The following is a 20,269-nucleotide window of genomic DNA, read 5'->3' on the forward strand; positions in this document are numbered from 1 at the left end:
GTGCTGGGGTCATAGTCGGATTCGTGTTTGAGGAAGAGCTCTATGAAACAGGAGGCAGGAGTGGCCTAGCTGGGACAGAGGTCAAGACGTCCTGACCTTCACGGTGGCAATTCCTGGGGATTCTGCCCATCCCCATACCTCTCCTCTGGATTGCTCACCAAATCTTGGTTCAATTATGCTAACCACCTCGCCCCACCCCTTGCCCCAAACAGAGCTCCATATCACTCCCCAAACCTTGCCTCTTGTGTCCCTGTCTCAGTCTGGAGCCAGAAAACCAGGAGTCACCCTAGCCCCGACCATCCCTGCTCATGCTGGCTCTTAAATATCACTGGTATCCATTCATTCCTCTCCAGCTCTCTGCCTCTCTCTTAGCTCAGGCCACCATCTTTGTGTACCTGGATTGCTGCAGCAGCCTCTTCATTGGCCTCCCATCCCCATCTGGTCTCACTCCTCCTACTGGCTGAGATTTCTTCACTTGGCAGCCAGAGCAATCTTTCAGAAACCCAAGTCTAACTAGTCTGCTTCTGCTTAGGGATCTTCTGTGGCTCATCAGTACCCTGAGAATAGGTCCAAACAAGCCCTCCATGATCTCAGTCCTAATCACCTATCTGTCTAACTCCTTTCAGGTCTTGGTTCAATGTCCCTTCTGCCAGGAGTCCTTCCCTATGACCTCCTCACTGCTCAGTATGGGCTAGCAGCCCCTCCTAGGGATTTCCGTGTACTTAGCATCCATTTATCTGCTTGTTCCTGGACAGGGTCTCTTTCTAATTTACCCAACATACAGTCTGACACATCATGAGCATGTAGGTGCTCAAAAGATGTTTGTCTAATGAATAATTAGGTACGGCACTCAGGTTGGACATGTGTGGGACTAGAGTTCAGGAAACAGGGCTGGGCCAGAGAGGCAGTTTTGGAAGTTGTCAGAAAATACCCATAATTGTAAGCATAGCCACGGGAAAGAGTGAGATAACTCAGGGCAAATAAAGCAGAGGCCAACCACAGAACACTTGCTTTTAACGGAGAAAGATTTCTGTACCAAGTAGGATTAGTTTTGACTCAGGGAACAGAAATCCCACATAAGAGCCTCAGAGATGACAGTGCAAGGCTAGTAGGTCAGCTCTCCTCCACAAAGACCCTCCAGATGTGGCTCTTTCCACTTACTGCTCCAGCAACCTCTGGGTATGACTCTTGTCCTCATGGTTCAGGGTGGTAGCTAGAGCTCCAGACATCACATATGCATTTCAGGCAGTGGATGAAGACAAGGATGAAGAAGTGGGTTAAGGATCTGCACCAGCTCTCTTTTAGGGAAAGTTCCCAAAAGGTGTCACATGATATTTCCACATAGATCCCATTAGCTAAAACTTAGTCACACGACCAGACCCAGCAGCAAGAGGGGGCTGGGGGATGCAGTTTCTATGCTAGGCAGCCACATACCCAGCTAAGAACCAAGGGTTGCATCGCAGTAGACAGAATCGAAAGGGAGGCTGGATGGAGAGGCAGAGCGCTACTGGTATGCCAGGCTCTGTGCTAGGCACTTTATATATCTTATCTTACCCCATCCTGAGTAGAGGCTATTACTATCCCTGACAGATAGAGAGGCTTGGAGAGTTAAGCAACTTGCCTAAGGACAAGAGCTGCGGTTGAAAACTGTCTTTTCCCCGTATACCGGTCTGGCTGGAAAATCAGGAGAGGGGGTGGGTCCTAGGAGCTGTTGGAAGGAAATCTTTCAACAAAGGAGGGCTTGGTCAACAATGTCAGAGGCAGACAGGCCAAGCAGGATATGGGCTGAAGAGTCTGCTTGGATTTGGCAGCAAGGACACTGTTGGTAAGCTTGACAAGGGCATTGAGGAGAGGTGGGGGTGGGGGCTGGAGGCCAATTGCAGAGGGTGGGATGCAGAGGGAAGTGCAGAAGTGTAGGTCTCTCTGGAATGCTGGCAGTTAAGGCGGAGTAGGAAGAGCTGCTGAGGAACAGGGCCAGGAGGAGGCAGAAGAGCGGAGCAAATGCTGGTATTAGGAGAAGCAGCCTCTGCTGGGAGGCCTCTGAGCGGGATAGAAGCGTTGGATACAAAGAAATCCTCTGATCATTCAGGAAGGAAGGGGGCAGGAGGTACAAAGGCAGGTAGGACTGGAGAACAAAGGGAGGGAAGAAGAGGGAGTTCCTGTCTTGTAAAAATCTGAAGGAGGGTTCTTAGCTGGGGAAGAGGGTAGAAAGTCAAGGGCCTGAAGGACAGGGAGGGGGCTGGCCTGTGCTGTCCAATATGGTTTCTTATTGCCACTAGCCACGTGTGGTGAATTAAGTTAATTAAAAGTAAATAAAATTAAAAATTCAGTTTCTTGGTTACGCTAGCCACATTTTAAGTATTAGTGGCCACATGTGGTTAGTGAATACTATTTTGGGAAGCACAGATAGAGAATGTTTCCATCATTGCTGTTGATCAGCGCTGGTCTAGATAGAGTGTGGTGATGGGGGGTTCCCAGAGACCCTGCCTGGCCATAGGTCCAGACTGCAGGTCTTCCCCACCACAGGGCCCCTGGAAGATCCTTCCACACTATCTCCATTCAAGACCTTCCTTCCCCTCTTTGGGGTTCCCTCAGGTCTCTCTCCTGGAGCAGCCAACCCCATTCTTATTCCTGCTTTCCTGAGGCCACTCTGGAGAGCATCTGCTTGTCTGAGTGCCAGGCCTCTCAAAGCTGTGGGAGGGGTACACGGAGGACCAGAAAGAGCTCCAATGTTTGGGTACAGTGGCCCATGGACAGAGGTGAGCTGACCTCCAGCACTGACACTGCGGGGCTCAGGGCCTAAGTGTCGACTCACCACTGTCTACCAAGAGATCCAGAGGACCTCAAAGATCTCTCAGCTCAGCCCCACATTCCACAGATGGGGACACCTAGTTTCAGAGACGGAAAAGTACAGAAGGCAGAAGTTTGTCCTCATTGCTTTTATTGTACTCCACTGCTCACTTTCCCCAGACTTTACGTTCAGACAGAATTGGGCAGGCCTTAGGTGCTGAGTCTGGGCCACAAGCAGGGGGCCCAGGATTTGGCCAGGGCTCCACCCCAACCCGAGGTAGCTGACTGAGGATTCCTGGCTAGAAGGGACTGTCCTGGCCTGACACGCCGAGAGAGAAGCGTATCTCCGTGGAGGTGCTGTGGCATGGACCGTGTGTCTGCACTTGAGGGCACAGGTACGTTCCGATGGTTGTGTTTGCAGGGCCCAAGCTGTTCAAAACCAGAGTGTGGATGGGAGGGGGGTGTGCATGCAGATGAATGTGTACAGGAGACACCATGTGGCCTGTAAGTACACCACACACCTACTCAAAACTTGCGTCTGCCAGGTCAGGCAGGCCCAGGCTAAATCTGATACCCAGTCAGGAGCAGTTCTTAAACTTTAGTCTTTCAGGTGGCCTAGGGAGTTTGCCATCCTTGCATATCTGTGGCCAGCCCTAGAGATTCTGGTTTGGGAGGTCGGAGGTAGGCCCAGGTGCCTGCACTGTTGATAAGCTCCCTAGGAAAATCTGGGGCCAGTAAGAAACAGGGCTCAAGCAGAGCTGTCCAATAGAACTTTTTGCAATATTTTATGTGGTCCAATATGGCAGCCATTAGGCACATGCATCTATTTAACAGTTGTAAAGTGGCTAGTTTTAGGAACTGAATTTTTTATTTTATTCAGTTTAAATTAATATAAATTTAAATGGTCATCATGGCTAGTGTCTGTCATATGGGAAGGCATGAATCTAGAGATACAAGGCAGTGTGGTGCACGAGGGCCCGGAGAGAGAAGCACACAGCTCTGATAGAGGAGTGCGAGGCAAGCCCTGCCCAGTCCCAGCCCCTCTAGACCAGGAGTGGCTGAGGCTGGGGCGAAGCTCCCTTGGGGGTTGTGGAGTTGGGGCCAGAGCCCGGACTTGCACAGGTCTGTCCCAGTGTCCCCTCTGAGCTGCCGAGACCTAGTGTCTACCTGGCTAAGAGGGTGGAGAGCTCCTGTGAAGACCATTCTTTCCTGGTTGGGACCCACCAGGGCCCCTGCCTGAAACCTCATGCTGTGTCCAGTCAGGAATCAGGGGCTGAGGGTCAGGATGTCTTCATGTTCTCCTGCAGGCTCAGGGTGGAGCTGGTGGCTGCGGGGTCATGCCCACCCTGTGTAAGCATAGGAGGGGATAAAAAGTCAGCCCCAGGAAACAGCTGGCCCCCCAACACAGACAGTGGGCCTAAGGCCTCAGAAAGACCCAAAGTCGGAGAGTTCTCTTACCGCCCCTGCCCCCATATGCTCCGCATACTTGAACTTCTTCTGCTTGTAGTAGTGCCTTTTGGGCAGAATGTGGAGCAGCAACAGGTCACAGAGAACCGTGGCCTAAGGGCAAGGAAGGGGCAGATAGAGCATGGGAATCTGGGGCAGGGACAGAGCCCTCCACATCCCACATCAGTCCTTTCTGGCTGTGAAGGCCTGGCTCAGTCCTGCTCTGTCTAGACCTCAGGTTCTGGAAGGGGGGGATGAGGCATTGCAGGTCCCTCAGGAGATTAAGACAACCCCATCCCACCTCTGTCCTGCCCCACCTCTGGGCCTCAGTTTCTTCAGACATACTGTGGGTCTGGAGTGGTGGGGTGGGCTCAGTAAGGATGGGGGAGGACTTATTGCTGCCACTGAGATGTGGAAGGGGAGGGACTGACCTTAGTACAGTGACCCCATGACCCTAGCACTTACCACCCCAAAGATGCCAATCCCAGAGCCAATGGTCGTCATTGTGGGGATGATGTCAAACTTCCCAGCCTGGTGGCAGGGCCCAGGGAGAGAAGGATCAACAGTCAGAAGGAGCCAGGTGGAAAAGGCCTTCCTCAGAAACCCCAAGGCCAGACCCAGGGCAAAGAGCTCTCCCTTTCTATGCTCTACCCCCACCATTAGCTGTCCCCACAGCCTGCTCCCCACAGCTCTGGCTCTACATGGGGACTCAGCTGCTGGTTAGAAGCCCTGGGTTTTGACCTTGACTCTACTTCCCTGGACACAGGGAGGTAGTGAAGGAGGTGAGGTCACCAGCTGGAAAGACCTGCCCTCAATGGGTACCCAGGTCCATCTGTTATTAGCAGTAAAACTCCTGAATGAAGCCCAGTCAACTTCCTGTTGTCTGTAACCATGGACACCAAACAAGCACTCCCAGGAACTAAGAGTGTGTCTCTGGCTGTCCTTCACACTGGACACTCACCTTGCCATCCACGAGAACGTCAAAGCGGATCCCAAACACCTTAAAGAGGTGGCGGTGGTTGGTCCCGTTTTCCACGAAGTGCCTGGCAAACCTTGGGGAAAGGGTGAGGTTGCAGAAAAGGGTGATGGAGAACAGTTTTGGGTCCAGTGTTCTCGGAGTTCAGCAGGACCCCTCAGAGGTCCGTGAGGATAGTCCCATGCCCCCAACACCCCAGGCCTCATTCCAGGAATGCTGTATTCAGTCCTCACCCTAACTCCTGATGTCAGTGATTCCCCCCGCCAGTCCTGGCCAGGTGGGCCTCAAAGGGTGGGGGCTCAGGCTGCCAAGGTCTTGTTCCCTGCGGACTCCCTGCTTGGCCAGTCCCAGGAGAATGGGAGTTGCCCAGCTTCCTCTGCTTTCTTCCTGGGGACACGTACTTGGCCTCAAGGGGTTCTGGGAGTAGAAAACCCTCAAGGGGTTCTGGGAGCCCAAGGAAGAGTACACTGGTGGGGTCCGGGCAGGCACCTGAAATTGAAGCCTGGAGACAGGTTTTTCTCCTCATACAGTCCATGGAACTCGTAGATGGGTTTGCAGTGCCGCACATGCCAGTCCAGGTCACAGTTCCAGTCAATGGTGATGCCAACCACCCCGCCCTGCAGGGACACAGGTGTTGAAAACCCAGGGCTTCAAGGTCAAGAAACTCTTGTCTTATGCTGGTGCCAGCAATCTCTTGAAGAGGGGAACATTTTTTTGTCTGAGAAGAGACACTGAGAAGCTGCTGCAGGGTGAGGTCCTGTCACCCTCTGGCCCCACCTCCCACCCATCACACTCCAACTTTCTGATGGTTTCTAGAATACACCAAATTCTTTCTACCTCAGGGCCTTTGCACATACAGCTCCCCCAGTTCCACAAGTCTGGCTCTTTCTTATCCTTTGATCACTTTCTCTGAGAGGCCTTCCCTAATGACCACCTCCAGACTAAAAATGTGTGTTTGTTATTCCCTCTGTTTTCCCCTGGAACATTTGTCACTTTGAAATCATGTATTTATTTTGTGTGATTATTAACCTATTTCCTCGAAGACTATAAACTCCGTGGGGGTGGGGCTGTCTGTCTCATTTGTCACGGACTCCTGAGTTCCTAGTGAAAGTCACAGTGTGGAAGGCAAGTAAATAGTGTTGAATTAAAGTGAGTCTGTAAAGACCTGGGCTAGGAAGGGAAAACTGAGAAAGTGAAGCTCCTCTGAGGAAGGCAAGGATCAGGGACAGGTGGGGTAGGCTGAGCAACGGGACAGCTCGGAGGTGGTCAGATGAGGTGTGGAGGTGGGCAACTAGGCAGGTATGCAAGTATCTGTGCATGATGGTGAGGGGTGAGAAGTTCCTAGTGCAGGTGGCAGGGAGATTTTAGGAACAGGGAAGTCTAGCATTCAGCTTTCTGGTTGTGTGTGTTGCTACAGCGTAAACCCCCTCCAGGGTTTGGCAAACTGAGACCTGAGGGCTGAACTTGTTTGCATGTTTTCTGTGGCTGCTTTTGCCCTGGAAGCAGCTGACTTGAATAAGGTTGGAACAAAGTCCTTAGGCCTGCAAAGCTGAAAATACTTCATCTCTGGCCCTTTAAAGAAAAACTTTGCTAACCCCTGTTCTAGATAAATGTGCTGTGAGCAAGTTTTGTGTGTATGTGTGATATCACAGAAAAGCAGCTGATTTCCATCCCTAAATAGGCAACTGTAGGAGAAGGCTGATAATGATCACGGGGAAACATGGACACAGGGTCACCACATGCCAGGCAGTGCTGAAGTTCCATCCCATGCATGAGCTCACTTGATCTTCAGGACAACCCCATGAGCCTGGCACTATTATTGTCCCCACTACATAGGTGCAAAAGCTCAGACACACTCAAAGTAAGAGACTAGTCTGAGGTCACATTGCTCATTAGGGGCAGAGCCAGGATTGGAACCCAGTCAGACAGGTCTGTGCTCCTTACAAGGTACTCATCTCTTGGAACCCCAGGTGACTGTACAAATCCCAGATTCTGGAATTCTCAGGATTCCTGAGCAGGGCACAGGACTTCTCAGGGCCATAAGGCATGGAATTCAAGCTTTTATCTAATATTTAGAAAACACTGTGATCTAAGCAAACATCCAGGTGAAAATGTCTGCCCATGTCCAGTCATTCTCGGTACCCCCTCTGTGTCAGGTCCATACCAGGCCCTGCTGAGGACTCAGGCCTGACCCTCAGGAACCCCCAGTATCAGGGGATAAATCCATGTATATACTCAGCCCATACCAGAGGCTCGAGGAGGGCATGATCTGGGGCTGAAAAGCCTTCTCTGACCTGCTGATTCCAGGACCCAGCCCTCCTCATTTGCCTGGCACCATACCTTCTCAGCCAGGGTGCTAAAATTCTGTCCTGACTCTTGTACCACATAGCCGAGCTTGAAGACAGGGCACAGTGGGTGCGAGCTCTTGTGATAGAGGCAGGTCCTCATGTAGGCCGCATCCACCTCTTCCACCAGGTTGCGCCTACATGGGGGGGGAGGGCATTGATAGCAACAGAATGCCAGCTGGGAGGGTGCCCGTCATGCCCCAAAGCTCTGGGGATCCCTCACAAGCTCCATCAACCCCCCCTTCCACAGACCCTGGAGACTAAAGACAGCCCACCCCAGGAGCCCAGCTCAGGCTTCTGCCTCCAAAGCGAAATCAGCAGGAGTGGAAGGTGACAGAGACAGTTGAGACCAGCAGGAGCAGCCTTGGCGGGGGGGGGGGGGGGGGGTGTCTGCATTTCTGCCCCCTTTTCCCACAAACCTGTTGACCTTGAAGCGTGGAAAGCTGATGCTGTTCTTGATGAAGAGAGTGAAGTTCTCGGCCTCTTGGAGAAGGGCAGGGCTGGAGGAGACTGTACTCACTTACCGTCCCCTCATCAGGAGTCCCCCAAGTGCCCACCAGCGTTTGTCATGGGTGTGAGGGTGTGAGGACCTACGGGATCTTCTTGTGGCCCGGGCTTGGGGGGGATGGGTGTGCTGTAATGATGGACTCTCAGGCCCCTTGACCAGGAGCCAGGGAGATCATTGGCTTGGGCCAAACAGATGGGGTAAGGGTGAGATTGGAAGAGGGAGGACAGAGCCTTTCCAGAACATGAATCCAGATGCTCCTTTGTCTGGGCTGGGGAACCTGCTCCCAGCTCCCTGGATGGATAAGGCATTACCGTGGGACATTGTCATCCACCTCCACAGGACACCAGCCAAAGATCTCACATGTCTGCACAGTGTCATTGAAGGCCACACACTTGCCTGTGCGGATGCCTGGAGCAAGGGAGGAACACATGGGTGCCCACTCCAAGCTGGGGGTAGTGAGGAGGGCCCTCATCTCCAAGAGACCCCAGTGATGGGACACCCAAGAGCAGAAGCCTGAGGACAGAAATGTGGCTGGGTACAGGGCAGGCCAAGGCTAGGATGGCAGGAAGGGAGAGAGCAGGAAGGACTTCCTGGTGGAGGAAGCCTGGCGATGAACAGGGACTGTGCAGGGGGATGGGAGGAGGCCGACCTTACCTTGGGCCTTCCTTTCTGCCTTCCCTGGAGTGCAGCCACTGTCATTTGTGCATGTACCCCCTTCTGGGTGCTAGGGGAAGGGAGAGTTGCTGATCCCAGGCCCCTTGGGTAGTGTCCTAAGGAGAGCTCCTCCCATCCCCAGGGCCCTAGGGAAGTCATGAGGCAGTCTTAGCAGCTTTGGGGTGAACTTTGCTTATAGCTTCCTTCCCCCAGTCCCCTCCCAGGACCCTTCTGGGCTCAGGCCCAGCTGTGCTATTGCCAGTGTCACCTGGCAGGGAGCAGAGACGTTAGGGCTTGGGGATTGGGTGGGCACCGAGGCTCAGCATCTTGCTTGACACATAGCTGGGAGGCAAGCCTCAGCACTGCCAATAGCGGACTGTTACTTCGCGTGAATCTATGCCTAAAATTCCACCATCGCATTCCCCTGAGGAAGCCTATCTTTAATGCTCAAGGGGACTCCCTCTTCCACGTTATTTTCCCTTGTAGGTCCAGGAAGTGGGGAGAGGGGATGGGTAGCAGTCCTCACCTCTGCACAGTAGCCTTGAGCCTGGTGCGGGGTCACAATGAAATTGGTCATGATCACAAAGGAGCTGTCCCCCTGAAAGTGAGGAGTAGGGGAGGGAAGGGCAGGGCTCTGAGTTGGGAGAACATCCCCAAGAGCACAACACTGCCCCAACAAGCCCCTAGAATCTACAAGATACCCAGCAGCCTCCATACCCCGTAATGTCAGAAAGGGATGATATTACAACGTGTTTTTGCCCCTCATTCACAGTTAGGGAAGCTGAGGCCCAGAGGGAGATAGGAGCTGGAGTAGTCCAATAGGGAGATTGGACAGAGCCCAATTCCCACTCTGAGCCAGGCCCCGCCGTGGGGGAAGGTGTACCCCTGAGTCAGCTCACCTGGGCTGGGAAGACGTAGTCAGCTACATCCCAGACCTGGGAGCCCAGACCTGGGAGCTGTGTCACGGCCAGACCTTTGAGTTTCACAGACACGCTGCTGATGAGGCCACTTGAGGTCTGATAGCCCTTCTCGTAGACAAACACCCACCTGTGGGGTGTTTTGGGGGTTAAAGGAGTCAGAGCAAGGCCAGGCTATTCAAAGATGGCATGAGGCTATGTGGGCTGCTGCCCTTTCTGGCACCAGCTAGACATGTCAAATACTTTCCCTTCCCTTCTCCAGATGCATCTCTGAGCCGTTCTCTGCTCCTAAAGGTACATCTTGGGCTGGGGGCAGAAGAGCCTCACCTGCTTCCCCGGGCTGGCCTGTACCTGAAGTTCCACCCTTCCTTTTACTAGGAAAATACTAATTCCCAGAGAGGAGATCCACTGAAGGACTCTTTCAGATCCTTTCCCAAGAGCAGAATTTGCTGGGGCCTAGAGGCCAAGCTTCTTGGACCACAATCCTCAGGCCCAGACTGCTCCTTCCTGCCTGAGGTTCTTCCACTGAGAACCAGTAGAGCATGATGGCTGAGAACCTGGCCTTTGGTGCCCAAGAGGATGGATTGGGCAGTCCTAGCTACACTACTCATGGGCTGTGTGATTTTGGATAAGCTATTCAGTCTGTCTCTGCCTCATCTGTGTGAGAATAACAATAATAGTACTAATCGTACTTGCTGTGATTTACTGCATGCAAATCACTTAGAATGGGGACCAGCATGCACTAAGCACTACATAGATACTAGCTGTGATTATCTCAGCCATGCCGGGAGCTCCTGGCAAGGGGGACTGGAAGGGAAACAGAGGGGGCAAGTGGCCCTCAGAAGGGCTTGCATAATATGGCCCCAGTTGAGGCCCATTGGAGTGACTCATGCTGGAGGCCTCCCAGCTTTCTTGGGAAATTCTGGCCTTCCCTTCCTAGCATGAAGAACCCCTATTCCTTTGGGTTCTCCACTTTCTGTCTGGAAGGGTCAGTGAAATTGACCTCCCTCCTAGCCTTGAGTGTAGGGAGGGTGGGGCACATGACCAAGACTTACCAATCAATGTTCCGTTGCCCTAGCAACAGTGCTAGCACAGCCCAGTGATAGGTCTAAAGATGGGCACACAACCTAGGGAGTTTCAACAATGAGGCTAGGACTTCTCTGGGAGTTACTGGGAAAGAGACATCCTTTCTGTTAGATAGCTAAGCAAGGTAGCCATAAGACCAAAACTATGGTTAGTCATCCTGCTACCTCACAGAGAGAGTAAGTCTGAGAATGAAGCCAATTTAGAGGAAAGTTAGGCCAGGAGATGGAAGAGGGCAGCCTCCTGACAACGGTTGAGCACCTGGATCTAGTCATGCCTGAAGCATGTTAAAAAAATCTACTTCTGGACTTTTCTGTTACATGAGCTAATAAATTCTTTCCTTTATTTAAGCCAGTTTGGGTTTGGTTTCTGTTGATTACAACTGAGAGTCCTGGGTATGGTCCATTTCCTTCAGGAAAGACTGCATGGAGATTCAGTGTAACTCTATGTTTGAGTGTATGTGTCCATTTGTGGTACCCATCAGAGTGTGTAGCTGCGTATCTCTGGGGGAAATCTGTGAGCACACCTGTGGCTCTGTCTGATTGCCCAAGCAGAACTCAAAGCCCCTCTCCTGTGATCCAGAGCTCAAGCCTCGTAGCAATTCTCTGGGCATCTTAGTCCCAGAGTCAGTGCTAACTCTCTGTGGGCTGTCTCCCTGCCCCAGGCCCTAGGAAGTCAGCCCACCCAGGTCTTCCTCTTCCTTCCCATGGTCCCCACTCCATCTTCTCCAGGCCCCTCCCCAAGCCTGGCCCAGGAGGCACCCCTCCCAAGCCTAAGCATGGTCACTGCTGCCCCCTGCAGGTCCTAGATGGCACCAGGCAAGGCATGACAAAGGCTTCAAGTCCTCAGTGCTTCCAGCCTTATGAGGGAGACTGGGGGCATCACCTACCCCTACCCTCCTCAGCCTCCTTAGTCCAGGGAGGATCCTGACTCCATGCCCAAGCTCAGAGGAGCTGTTGGGGATGGTGGGGAGCTGCTCTATGTTCTGAACCCCTCCACATAGTGGGGTGGCCGAGAGTATGACCCCCAATGTGTAACAGAAGCCATGATTCAGGTATCAGCACTGCCACTCACCAGCTGTGTGACTGTAGCCTCACCAGGCTAAAGACAAAACCTCTCTGAGTCCTGGCTTTCTCAGTAAAACAGATGTGATGGCACTTACCTTAAAAATGCTGCTTTTCATTCAACAAATATGAGCAAGGCCTTCCCATGTATTGAACCATGGGCTGGGTGCAGGAAGAAAGCAAGTCCAGGTGACTAGGGGATTTCCCACGAGTTCTCATTAAGGAAGTTAGCATGCAGTAGTCACGTACTAAATAATCCTCTTATTTTCACTGTCTGGAGTCCGTAGTTCCTCTTTACATGTCCACCTGTCCCCGTCACCCTGGCTTCTATTCTCTGCCCAGGCAGAAGGTCATGTAAGCTGTCACCGATACATCACGCCCCAGATCTTCATCTACACTTCTGCACTTTCCCGGAGATCTAATGCCACACATTCATTTAGTGATTCAACAAATATTTATTGATTGAGCCCTTATTATGTGCCGAGCAATGTTCTAGGCACTAAAAATACAGAAGTGAACAAAGCCAACCAAAATTCTGCACTCAAGAGTCTTCCATACATGTCTATATGACCCAACACTTTGTGACACTCATTCCTTCTCCCTCCTCTAGCCCCTCGCCCCAGACATCACACAGGTACCTCAAACTCAACTCAAACCCTTGCAAAACCTGGTGGTTCCTCAAAAAGTTAAATGTGGAGTTACCACTTGATTCAGCAATCCTACTTCCAGGTATATACCCAACAGAACTGAAAATACATCCACACAAAAACTTGTACACAAGTCTTCACAGCAACATTATACTTAGGAAGCAGAAGTGGAAACATCCCAAATGACGACCTGCCGATGGACAGATAAATCAAATGTCACATATCCATACAATGAAATGGCATTCAGCCATGAAAAGGAATGAACTAGTGATACACGTTATAACCAACATAGATGAACCTTACAAACACGCTAAGTGAAAGAAGCCAGACGCAAAAGGCCGCATATGATTTTATTTCTATGAAATGTCTAGAGTAGGCAAAGCAGGCTGTAGAGAGAAAGAATGGGGGGTTATTGCTAAGGAGTAGAGTTCCTTTCTGGAGTAGTGAACATGTCGTAGACTAGGTAGTGGTGATGGTGGCACAACTTTGTGATGATATGAAAAACCACTGACTTGTATATTCCTAAAGGGTGAATGTGATGGCATTTGACTAATATCTCTAAACAAAAATTCAGTGGGGCTAACCTGAATGCCTCATGTTTCCCACAGAACTTGCCCCTCTGTTGCCCTCATCTTGGAGGATGGCATCATACCTACCCCATCCTCCTCAAAGCCTGAGCATCGTCCTCACCCCTCATCCTCCATTATCCCCACATTCTTTGGGCCCCTCTGTCCTTTTGGCTTTCATCTAAGGACCCAAAGGGGTTTTGCTGTGGGAGGCTGAGATGTGAGAGGAGCCAGGACACATGCCAGGGGAAGGAACTCTGGCGTGGGGATGGGACGATATGTTGTGGCTGGTGGGGACACACAGTGCAACCTCGGGCAGCAGGCAACCAGACCAGGCACCTGCTACGGGGCAGAGCAGCATTGGGGAGGGGCAAGACCAGACTCCAGGCCTGGGAGGGATTGAGCTTAGAGCTGGGGCCCACCCTGAGTGCTTGGAGGTTAATCTACATGTTGTCTGCAGATAAGTTAGGCTGACAATTCGTGTTTAAAATTTTTTTTAATGAGTCACCAACATCTAAATACCAAGAGGTTCCTTTTGCTCATAAATTCCAATTTCTCACTGCTCTTGAGAAGTCAAAAACTCTGGCTGTGCTGGGCCCCTGGCCTTCTGCAGAGACGATGGGCAGAAAGTAAGCAGTGGACACCCCCTCCACACATACCTCTCCGGTGTGGGGCCCACCAGGGTGACTACTTCTGTCCTCCATGCTCACTGCTCCTGCCTTGGCATGGCCTCCTCCTCTCCTCTTATCACTGCTGCCTCTTCATAGTGCCCTACCTCTGGCCTCCACCCCCACCCCATCCCCTGCCTGCCCTGGGGCTTCCCCTGCTAGACATTCTTCTATGGCTCCCCATGACCTATAGGAGAAAGCCCATGTTCCTCAGCCTGGCATTCAGAGGCCTGAATCAGTGGCTGTGCTCACCCCTCCACCTCCTTTCCCTTGAGGTCCTTTCATGCTCCACAGCCTAACCTTCGTTACTCTTTTGCTGTTCCTTTCCTGCCCCAGGGCCTTTGATCATACTCTGCTTTCCAGCAGGAGTGCCTGGATTAGGTAGGCACACGAGACTCTACCAACCAGGGTTTTTCATTTCCTTGGCTATAACAATTGGTTTTGTGGTAGGCACTTGACCTGACCCCTGCCAGTAAGAGTTGGATCTGGGACTTTTGCTGGAACTCTGGAAAAGGAGACAGTCTTATGCCCTAGAGATGGCTAAGCTGGTGAGATGTCAGGCTGGAGCTGCCATTTTGCCACTATGAAGTTAGAGAGACTGCCTAAGAATGAAGCCCAGAGAATAGCAGAGCTGGGAAGAGGAGAAAATCCTGGCTAGCTTCTTTGGAGAACCGAAACGGGTCCAACCTGAATTCCCCATCTCCCTGCACAACTTGCTCTTCCTGTGTCCTCATCATGGAGGATCCAGCCAGGCCTAAAGCCTGCATCAATTTTTTTTTCAGTTACATAAACCACTTGATAGCCCCACTCTTCTCTAGGAACCAAAGGAGTCCTGGCTAACTCATCCTCCACTCCTCACTCTTCCTTTGCCCACCCTGTACCCCACCTCTGTCCCATGGATCCCAGCACAGCAATAGGCACAGAGAAAATGCTGTAGAAATGTCCCTGGATGCATTTTTCCCAGCAATAATTTGTATCTATCCTTATCCCTGATTGGTATGCTCCAGGATCCATTTGAAAATCTCAGAAGCATGTGAACTTCTCAAGCGCTCTGTGTGGAGGTAGATGGGGCAGGGGAGGGGGACACAAAGGGAAAGCCAAGAGCAGATTTGCCTGGCTTATAGACCCCAGGCTTTTTTGCTCACGGCTGGTTCCACCACTCTTGTCATCTCTTCCAGGAAGCTTCCCAGGCTCCACTTACCAAGCAGCATTCACAAATCTCATTGGGACCCTCCTGTGTACCGTAGCCAGACCTCTGTCCTCTCCAAACCAGAGCCCTCCAGGCAGGGACGTATCCCAGTACACTCCTTGTTTGGGCCTACTAGGTCATGGATGACAGCCCACTGCCCGTATACTGAGTTACAGAGAGCTCATCACGTCCCAGGAGACAGTTCTAACTGCAAATTAACCATTTTAATTTGAGACAAAAAGAGTGAGATCTAGGCTCAGCCCACCAGGGCCTCAGGCCCACTTGCTGAGAGAGAATACAACCTCAGTTTGCCTTCTCAGAGTCTGCTTGGGTTCTCAACATCTCAGCCTCTCTGCCTCTGTCTTAGTAATTCACCATCTCTCAGTCTCAGGACCTCTCTCTTCATCGGAGTGGTTGTGCTGTGATGTCTATCCCTCAGTCCGGTTCTGTCTTTGTGTCTGCCCATCCTCCATCTTGTTTGTGCCTCTGTCTCTGGAATGCGGGAGTCTGGCTCTTCTCCCATGCTCCCCTTTGTACCCTGTAGCACCCACAGGACCAGGCATTCAGACAGACAGGGGCCTTGTGAAGGGGGCTAATTAAAGAAAGGCATCCCTCCTCAGAAACGAGCCTGCGTACGTCTTTAGAGGGTTCCTCCCAACCTTATTTCGTGGAACAGTTGGGAAACTAAAGCTTGAGATAGTAAGACCAAGTCCAGGCCAGTTTTTGTCTGCAGCTGAGCGGTCAGCAAAGCAGCGGGCAGTGGCCAGACGAGGGTGCTAGAGATAGCAGGAGTTTCAGTTGGAACAGGAAGTCTGGGCTTAAGGGTGGGGTTGTGAGGGGTGGGTGTTGTGGGGGACCCTGCCTTCCACTCTCTGCTATAGGACTTCGGCAAGTCAGTGCCCTCTCTGAGAATGTTTCCTTTCCAGGATATCAAGGCCAACTTTGGAACCATGCAGCTGGATTCAAATCTGGTTTAGCCTCTTTCTGGTTGTGAGATTCAGACTAAATCACCCAGCATCCCTGAGCCTCACCCAAACTGAGGAGGCCGCATCCATTTGGAAACTGAGTAGACTGTCCTTGGGAGGGAGGAAAGCAAGGAGAGAGGTAGGCAGGTCTCTGTTACTAGAGGTATGTGCTCAGGACCGGATGTTGGCTTGGGGCCTGTGGTACAGCTGGGAGTGGGGTGAGCGGACCGTGGCTTTCCCTCTGACAGTCTGTGACCAACACACAAGAGGGCCCTGGCGCTGGTCCCACTGCTGACCTGAAAGCAGAAATAAGGAGCAATACGGGCCACAGTGAGGACAACATTCTCCCAGCCTCTTCTGGTGAAGGATGGGCTAGGCCTGGGCAGGCAACCTCTCTTTTCCCTGGAGGGTCAGGAGCGCAGTTAATGGTGAGCTTTTAGGCCCATCCTGTGCCTGGTATCACAGCATCAGTGCCCCATTACAATGTTCTCAGAGCCTTTGTGAGGTGGGAAAGGAGAAGGCAGGGCTGAGGCCTGGGGATCGAGGGTCCTCCGTTCTAGCTGGGACTTGCTTTGTGACCTGCAAGTCCCACTATTCCTTTCTGGTCCTCAGTTTTCCTCACAAGCTCAGATGACACTGCAGATGTCAAATTGGTCTGTGAACAGGAGGGAGGCAGAGGCCGAAAGATGTCACAGGGCTAGGTCCTGGCTTTGACTCCACCTGAGCAGCTCTGAGGCCTTGGGGGCCAGACGGGGTAGAGGGAAGGCTGTTTTGGATATCAGAGGCCCTGGAGGGACCAGAGTGATACGGTCACTGTCTGGCCTCCTAGTCAGCCTGCCCTGGCTCTAGTCAGCAGTCCCGGTTTGGTCCCACAGCAAAAACGGGGACATGGAGACCAGAGGCACAGGGCCCTCAGAATCACAGAGCAAAGGGATTCTGCTGTGCATCCCCAAGCCCCCTCAGCAGGAGCTGAAACTCCTTCATTGGCCCTGGGGCCTCCAAGAACCCTCTGTAGTATCACTCTGAGTGGATAGGATGCTTCCCCCGCCCCGCCCCAGGGCACGCACATCAGGTGCCCAGCCACAGACATGTACATGTGGATACCCAGCCACAGGGACACACCCAGCAGCCACCCCCAGTAGGCGCATGCCCAGACACAGGAGAACATACGCACCCACACGGAGCTCTAGGTACGACACATAGGCATACACACACCACATACGCCCATGCACGCTCACACAAGCACATATATGTGTAAGTCACTGCCAGGCCTATCTTGGCTCCCAGGACAGCAAGACTGCAGGGGAGTACCACTTTGCTTCTGCCTCTGCACTGCTGGGACAGTGGGACAGGTCTCAAGATGCCTAGAAAGGAGGGGCGCCTGGGTGGCGCAGTCGTTAAGCGTCTGCCTTTGGCTCAGGACGTGATCCCAGTGTTCTGGGATCGAGCCCCACATCAGGCTCCTCCGCTGGGAGCCTGCTTCTTCCTCTCCCACTCCCCCTGCTTGTGTTCCCTCTCTTGCTGGCTGTCTCTGTCAAATAAATAAATAAAATCTTTTTTAAAAAATGCCTAGAAAGGAGCAGTCATCCCTGGGACCTGAACTGACCTCACCCTCTGCCCAACAGGCCACCATTAAGGTACAGGTGTTCTGAACTTGAAAGTTTCTTTGCTCTGGGGGTTTCAAGTATCTCAGGATGCCTCTAATTTAGGCAGGGCAGGTGGGAACAGGGCCTGTCCCCCTTTGGCTTGTAAAATGGGGATGTGGCCTCTGTCTCTTAGTAGTGGCCTGGCTTGGCTGGGAGGTCAGAAGTAGAAGGACTCTGGTTGTGGTTTGCTGGGGCCCTGGTCTCCAGCACCACTCACCACTTGAGACACCATTGACATTGACACCATTGAGTCGGTTCCTTAGAACCCAACGGCTTTGCCTCTTGTTCACCATACGACTCGGGGCAGGACTTCCCCTCTCTACCTTAACATCCCCGTCCTGACAGTGAGTTAGCAGGCTTCCATTCCTTCTGAATAGCACTACAGTTCGTTAGGGAGGATGACAACTGATAGAGAGAAAGAGGGGCTCCTTGGGGTCATGGGGTCATCCCAGAGCCTGGAGGAAAGGCCCAGGTTGGAAGCTGGTGCAAGAGAGTGGCAGGTAGGGGCCCAGACTCACCCAATGACGTAGACCAGAACCACGAGCTGGATCAGGCGGAAGACGACGCCCACCTTCTTGTTGCGCACAAGCACCATTCGGGGAGTGTCATACTCAAAAAAGAAAGCAGCCAGTTCATCCTGGAGCCGCTGTGCCATGGTGGGCCAGGCTGTGGCCTGAGAACTGAGCCCCTTGCACAGCCTTTGCTCTTGAGGTGAGCCAGATGTCAATGCCCACGTCTACAGTGGAGCTTCTAGGGGCTTCCTGGCCCGTTAGGAAGGGTAGGGTATGGCAGGGCAGGGCAGGGCAGCTGAGGCCAGAGGTCAGGAGTCAGGGGTCAGTTGAAGGGACTTGGGTTGAAAAATAGAGTCCTTGGGTGGTTAGAGCAGCTCTTGGCCCCTGGCAGGCAATGGACTGTGGGCCGGCCGCGCCTGTGGACAAATAAATTCCCAAAGATAGATGGGGGCGGGGCTGGTGGGGCCACCCAGGCCCAGCCCCACAGCTCCTTCTGGCTCCGCCTGGGCCCTGCTGAGCCTCCGGAAACAGGAGCTGTTGGCAGGAAACCACAGGCCACCCGTCACAAGGCAAAGATAAAGCTGTCAGCCCCCCATGAACCTGGTGGAACAGAACAGGGCCACGGCTTGGGTGGAATGGCCTCAGGTTGAAGCCTTCCCCAAACCAGGGACCCATACCCATATCCACACATCCTCCCCACTCTACCTGTGCCCCGAGGTGGGGAGCTCAGTCCCTGCGGGGTTTGTGGTCAGGAGAGCAGAAGAGGAAGCAGGGCCATTTCTGTAAGTATCGGCTGTCTGATACTTCCAGAGCCTGCAGCAGGACCCCCACCTCTGTCCTTATAGACCAGCTTCCTTATAGACCACCTGTCCCTCTGAGTCCAAGCCTGGCCTGTGCCCAGTCGACCTTAGCATTGGGCTGGCATCTCTATAGCTTACCTCTCCTTTCCCATCATTTTTTCTGTCCCAGCCACACCTCCACCTCCCAAAAACAAGCAGAGGGAGGCAGGTGCCCAGAAGAATCAAGGGCCACATCTGTTATACATTGCCACAGGGCTCCTGAGACAAAGCAGGGAAAGCCTGACATCAGACAGCCTCAGTTAATATCCTTGGCTCTGCTACTAGCTGCGTGTGAAATGGGGATGATAATAAGATTTCCCTCATAGGTAGAGGCCCCAGAGGACTGGGTCCCAACAACACTGAGGACAAAAACCTGAGTCCACTATTGATCTTAAGGTACAGACCTTCTGCAGCCCCTGTCTTCAACCACAGCCCAGGGCATGAATGCAAGGGCTGCAGGGGGCTGGGGGTGGGACAGAGGTCTCCTGTTTGCTTTTGGAGCCCTAGAGCTAGAGGCCTCCCCTGACCTAACGCTTTGTTTTGCAGATGAAGAAATGAACTGAGAAAAGAGAAATGAATTGCCCAAGCTCACCCTGGATGGTACTGGAGGCCTCAGCTTAAAGCAGGAAGGCCTACATTGTCGGCCCTCAACCCAGGCCAGGTGTCCTTGGGGCTTCCTCTGGAGATGGGAGGTGGAGGTTTGGTGTCCCCCAGGGCTGTGGGGAACTCCCCTGCAGTCCAAGGTGCCTCACTCTGAAGGCTGATAGGAGTCTTCCTCTGGCAGGCCTTTCTTTGGGAAATTGTTCTAGGCAGGGAGCCAGGCTCCAGGGCAGAAAATCCCAGCTGCCTGTCTGAGTAGAGCTGTTTTCTGGGCAGCAAGGGCCCCTACAGAGGGCAGGTCCATGGCCCCTTCCAGCACCCTAGGCCAATCCCACCTCTCAAACAGATCAGCTTCACCAGTCCCAGGCCCAACTGTCTGTCCAATACCACCTTCAAGAGGGGCAGGCCAGAACCATGTCCTGGGCTTCTCTAAGGAAAAAATCCAGAGATGTTGGGAACCAAACCTGTGGGTATCATGTCCCCTTGGCCTGGTCTTGATCCCAGACAAAAGGGCCTATTCCCTTCCCAGGTGATCCTGTGGCTCTTGGAATAGCAGGTCCCAGGACGTGAATTGCTTGCAATCAAGAGTGGGGGTTATGCTGACACTATACAGGAGCCATCTTTGTGTCCCACTGCACCCATGATTCCTGGACATTCAGGAGGGTAGCAGACACTAGGTGAAGTGGGGAGAGAAGAGGAAGGAGAGAGAAGGAAGTCAGGCAGTCGTTTTCCAATCTGCACCTGCCCTTTTCTTATCATCACTTCCGAGGAGCCAGGCTTGCTGACAGACAGATGGACTAATGGACAGAGGGCTTCCTTTGCCTGGCTAAATTTAGCAGGCAGTGGATCCCGGA

At 52.7% G+C, this 20,269-nt stretch overlaps 1 protein-coding gene across 2 annotated transcripts; it reads right to left on the minus strand.

Annotated features, from left to right (window-relative positions):
• Positions 1-2,924: 2,924 nt before the first annotated feature.
• On the minus strand, positions 2,925-18,373 carry P2RX1 (purinergic receptor P2X 1). Of its 2 annotated transcripts, XR_569678.2 has the most exons (13): positions 17,983-18,373; positions 9,619-9,766; positions 9,246-9,317; positions 8,720-8,789; positions 8,377-8,473; positions 7,977-8,057; positions 7,553-7,694; positions 5,702-5,829; positions 5,198-5,288; positions 4,702-4,767; positions 4,249-4,350; positions 3,958-4,136; positions 2,925-3,292 (listed from the first exon to the last, which is right to left on the minus strand). XR_569678.2 is itself a non-coding variant. In XM_008695236.2 (12 exons), the coding sequence occupies exons 1-12, from the start codon at positions 18,117-18,119 to the stop codon at positions 4,071-4,073; spliced, it is 1,200 nt and encodes a 399-aa protein (XP_008693458.1). In that variant the 5' UTR covers positions 18,120-18,373; the 3' UTR covers positions 2,925-4,070. The 2 variants fall into 2 exon arrangements, 1 of the variants encoding a protein (XP_008693458.1); XM_008695236.2 differs by having other exon boundaries at positions 2,925-4,136.
• Between the last annotated feature and the right edge of the window lie 1,896 nt (positions 18,374-20,269).

The sequence above is a fragment of the Ursus maritimus genome, unplaced genomic scaffold (assembly GCF_017311325.1).
Source record: "Ursus maritimus isolate PB19 unplaced genomic scaffold, ASM1731132v1 scaffold_24, whole genome shotgun sequence".
In the NCBI taxonomy this organism is placed as follows: domain Eukaryota; kingdom Metazoa; phylum Chordata; class Mammalia; order Carnivora; family Ursidae; genus Ursus; species Ursus maritimus.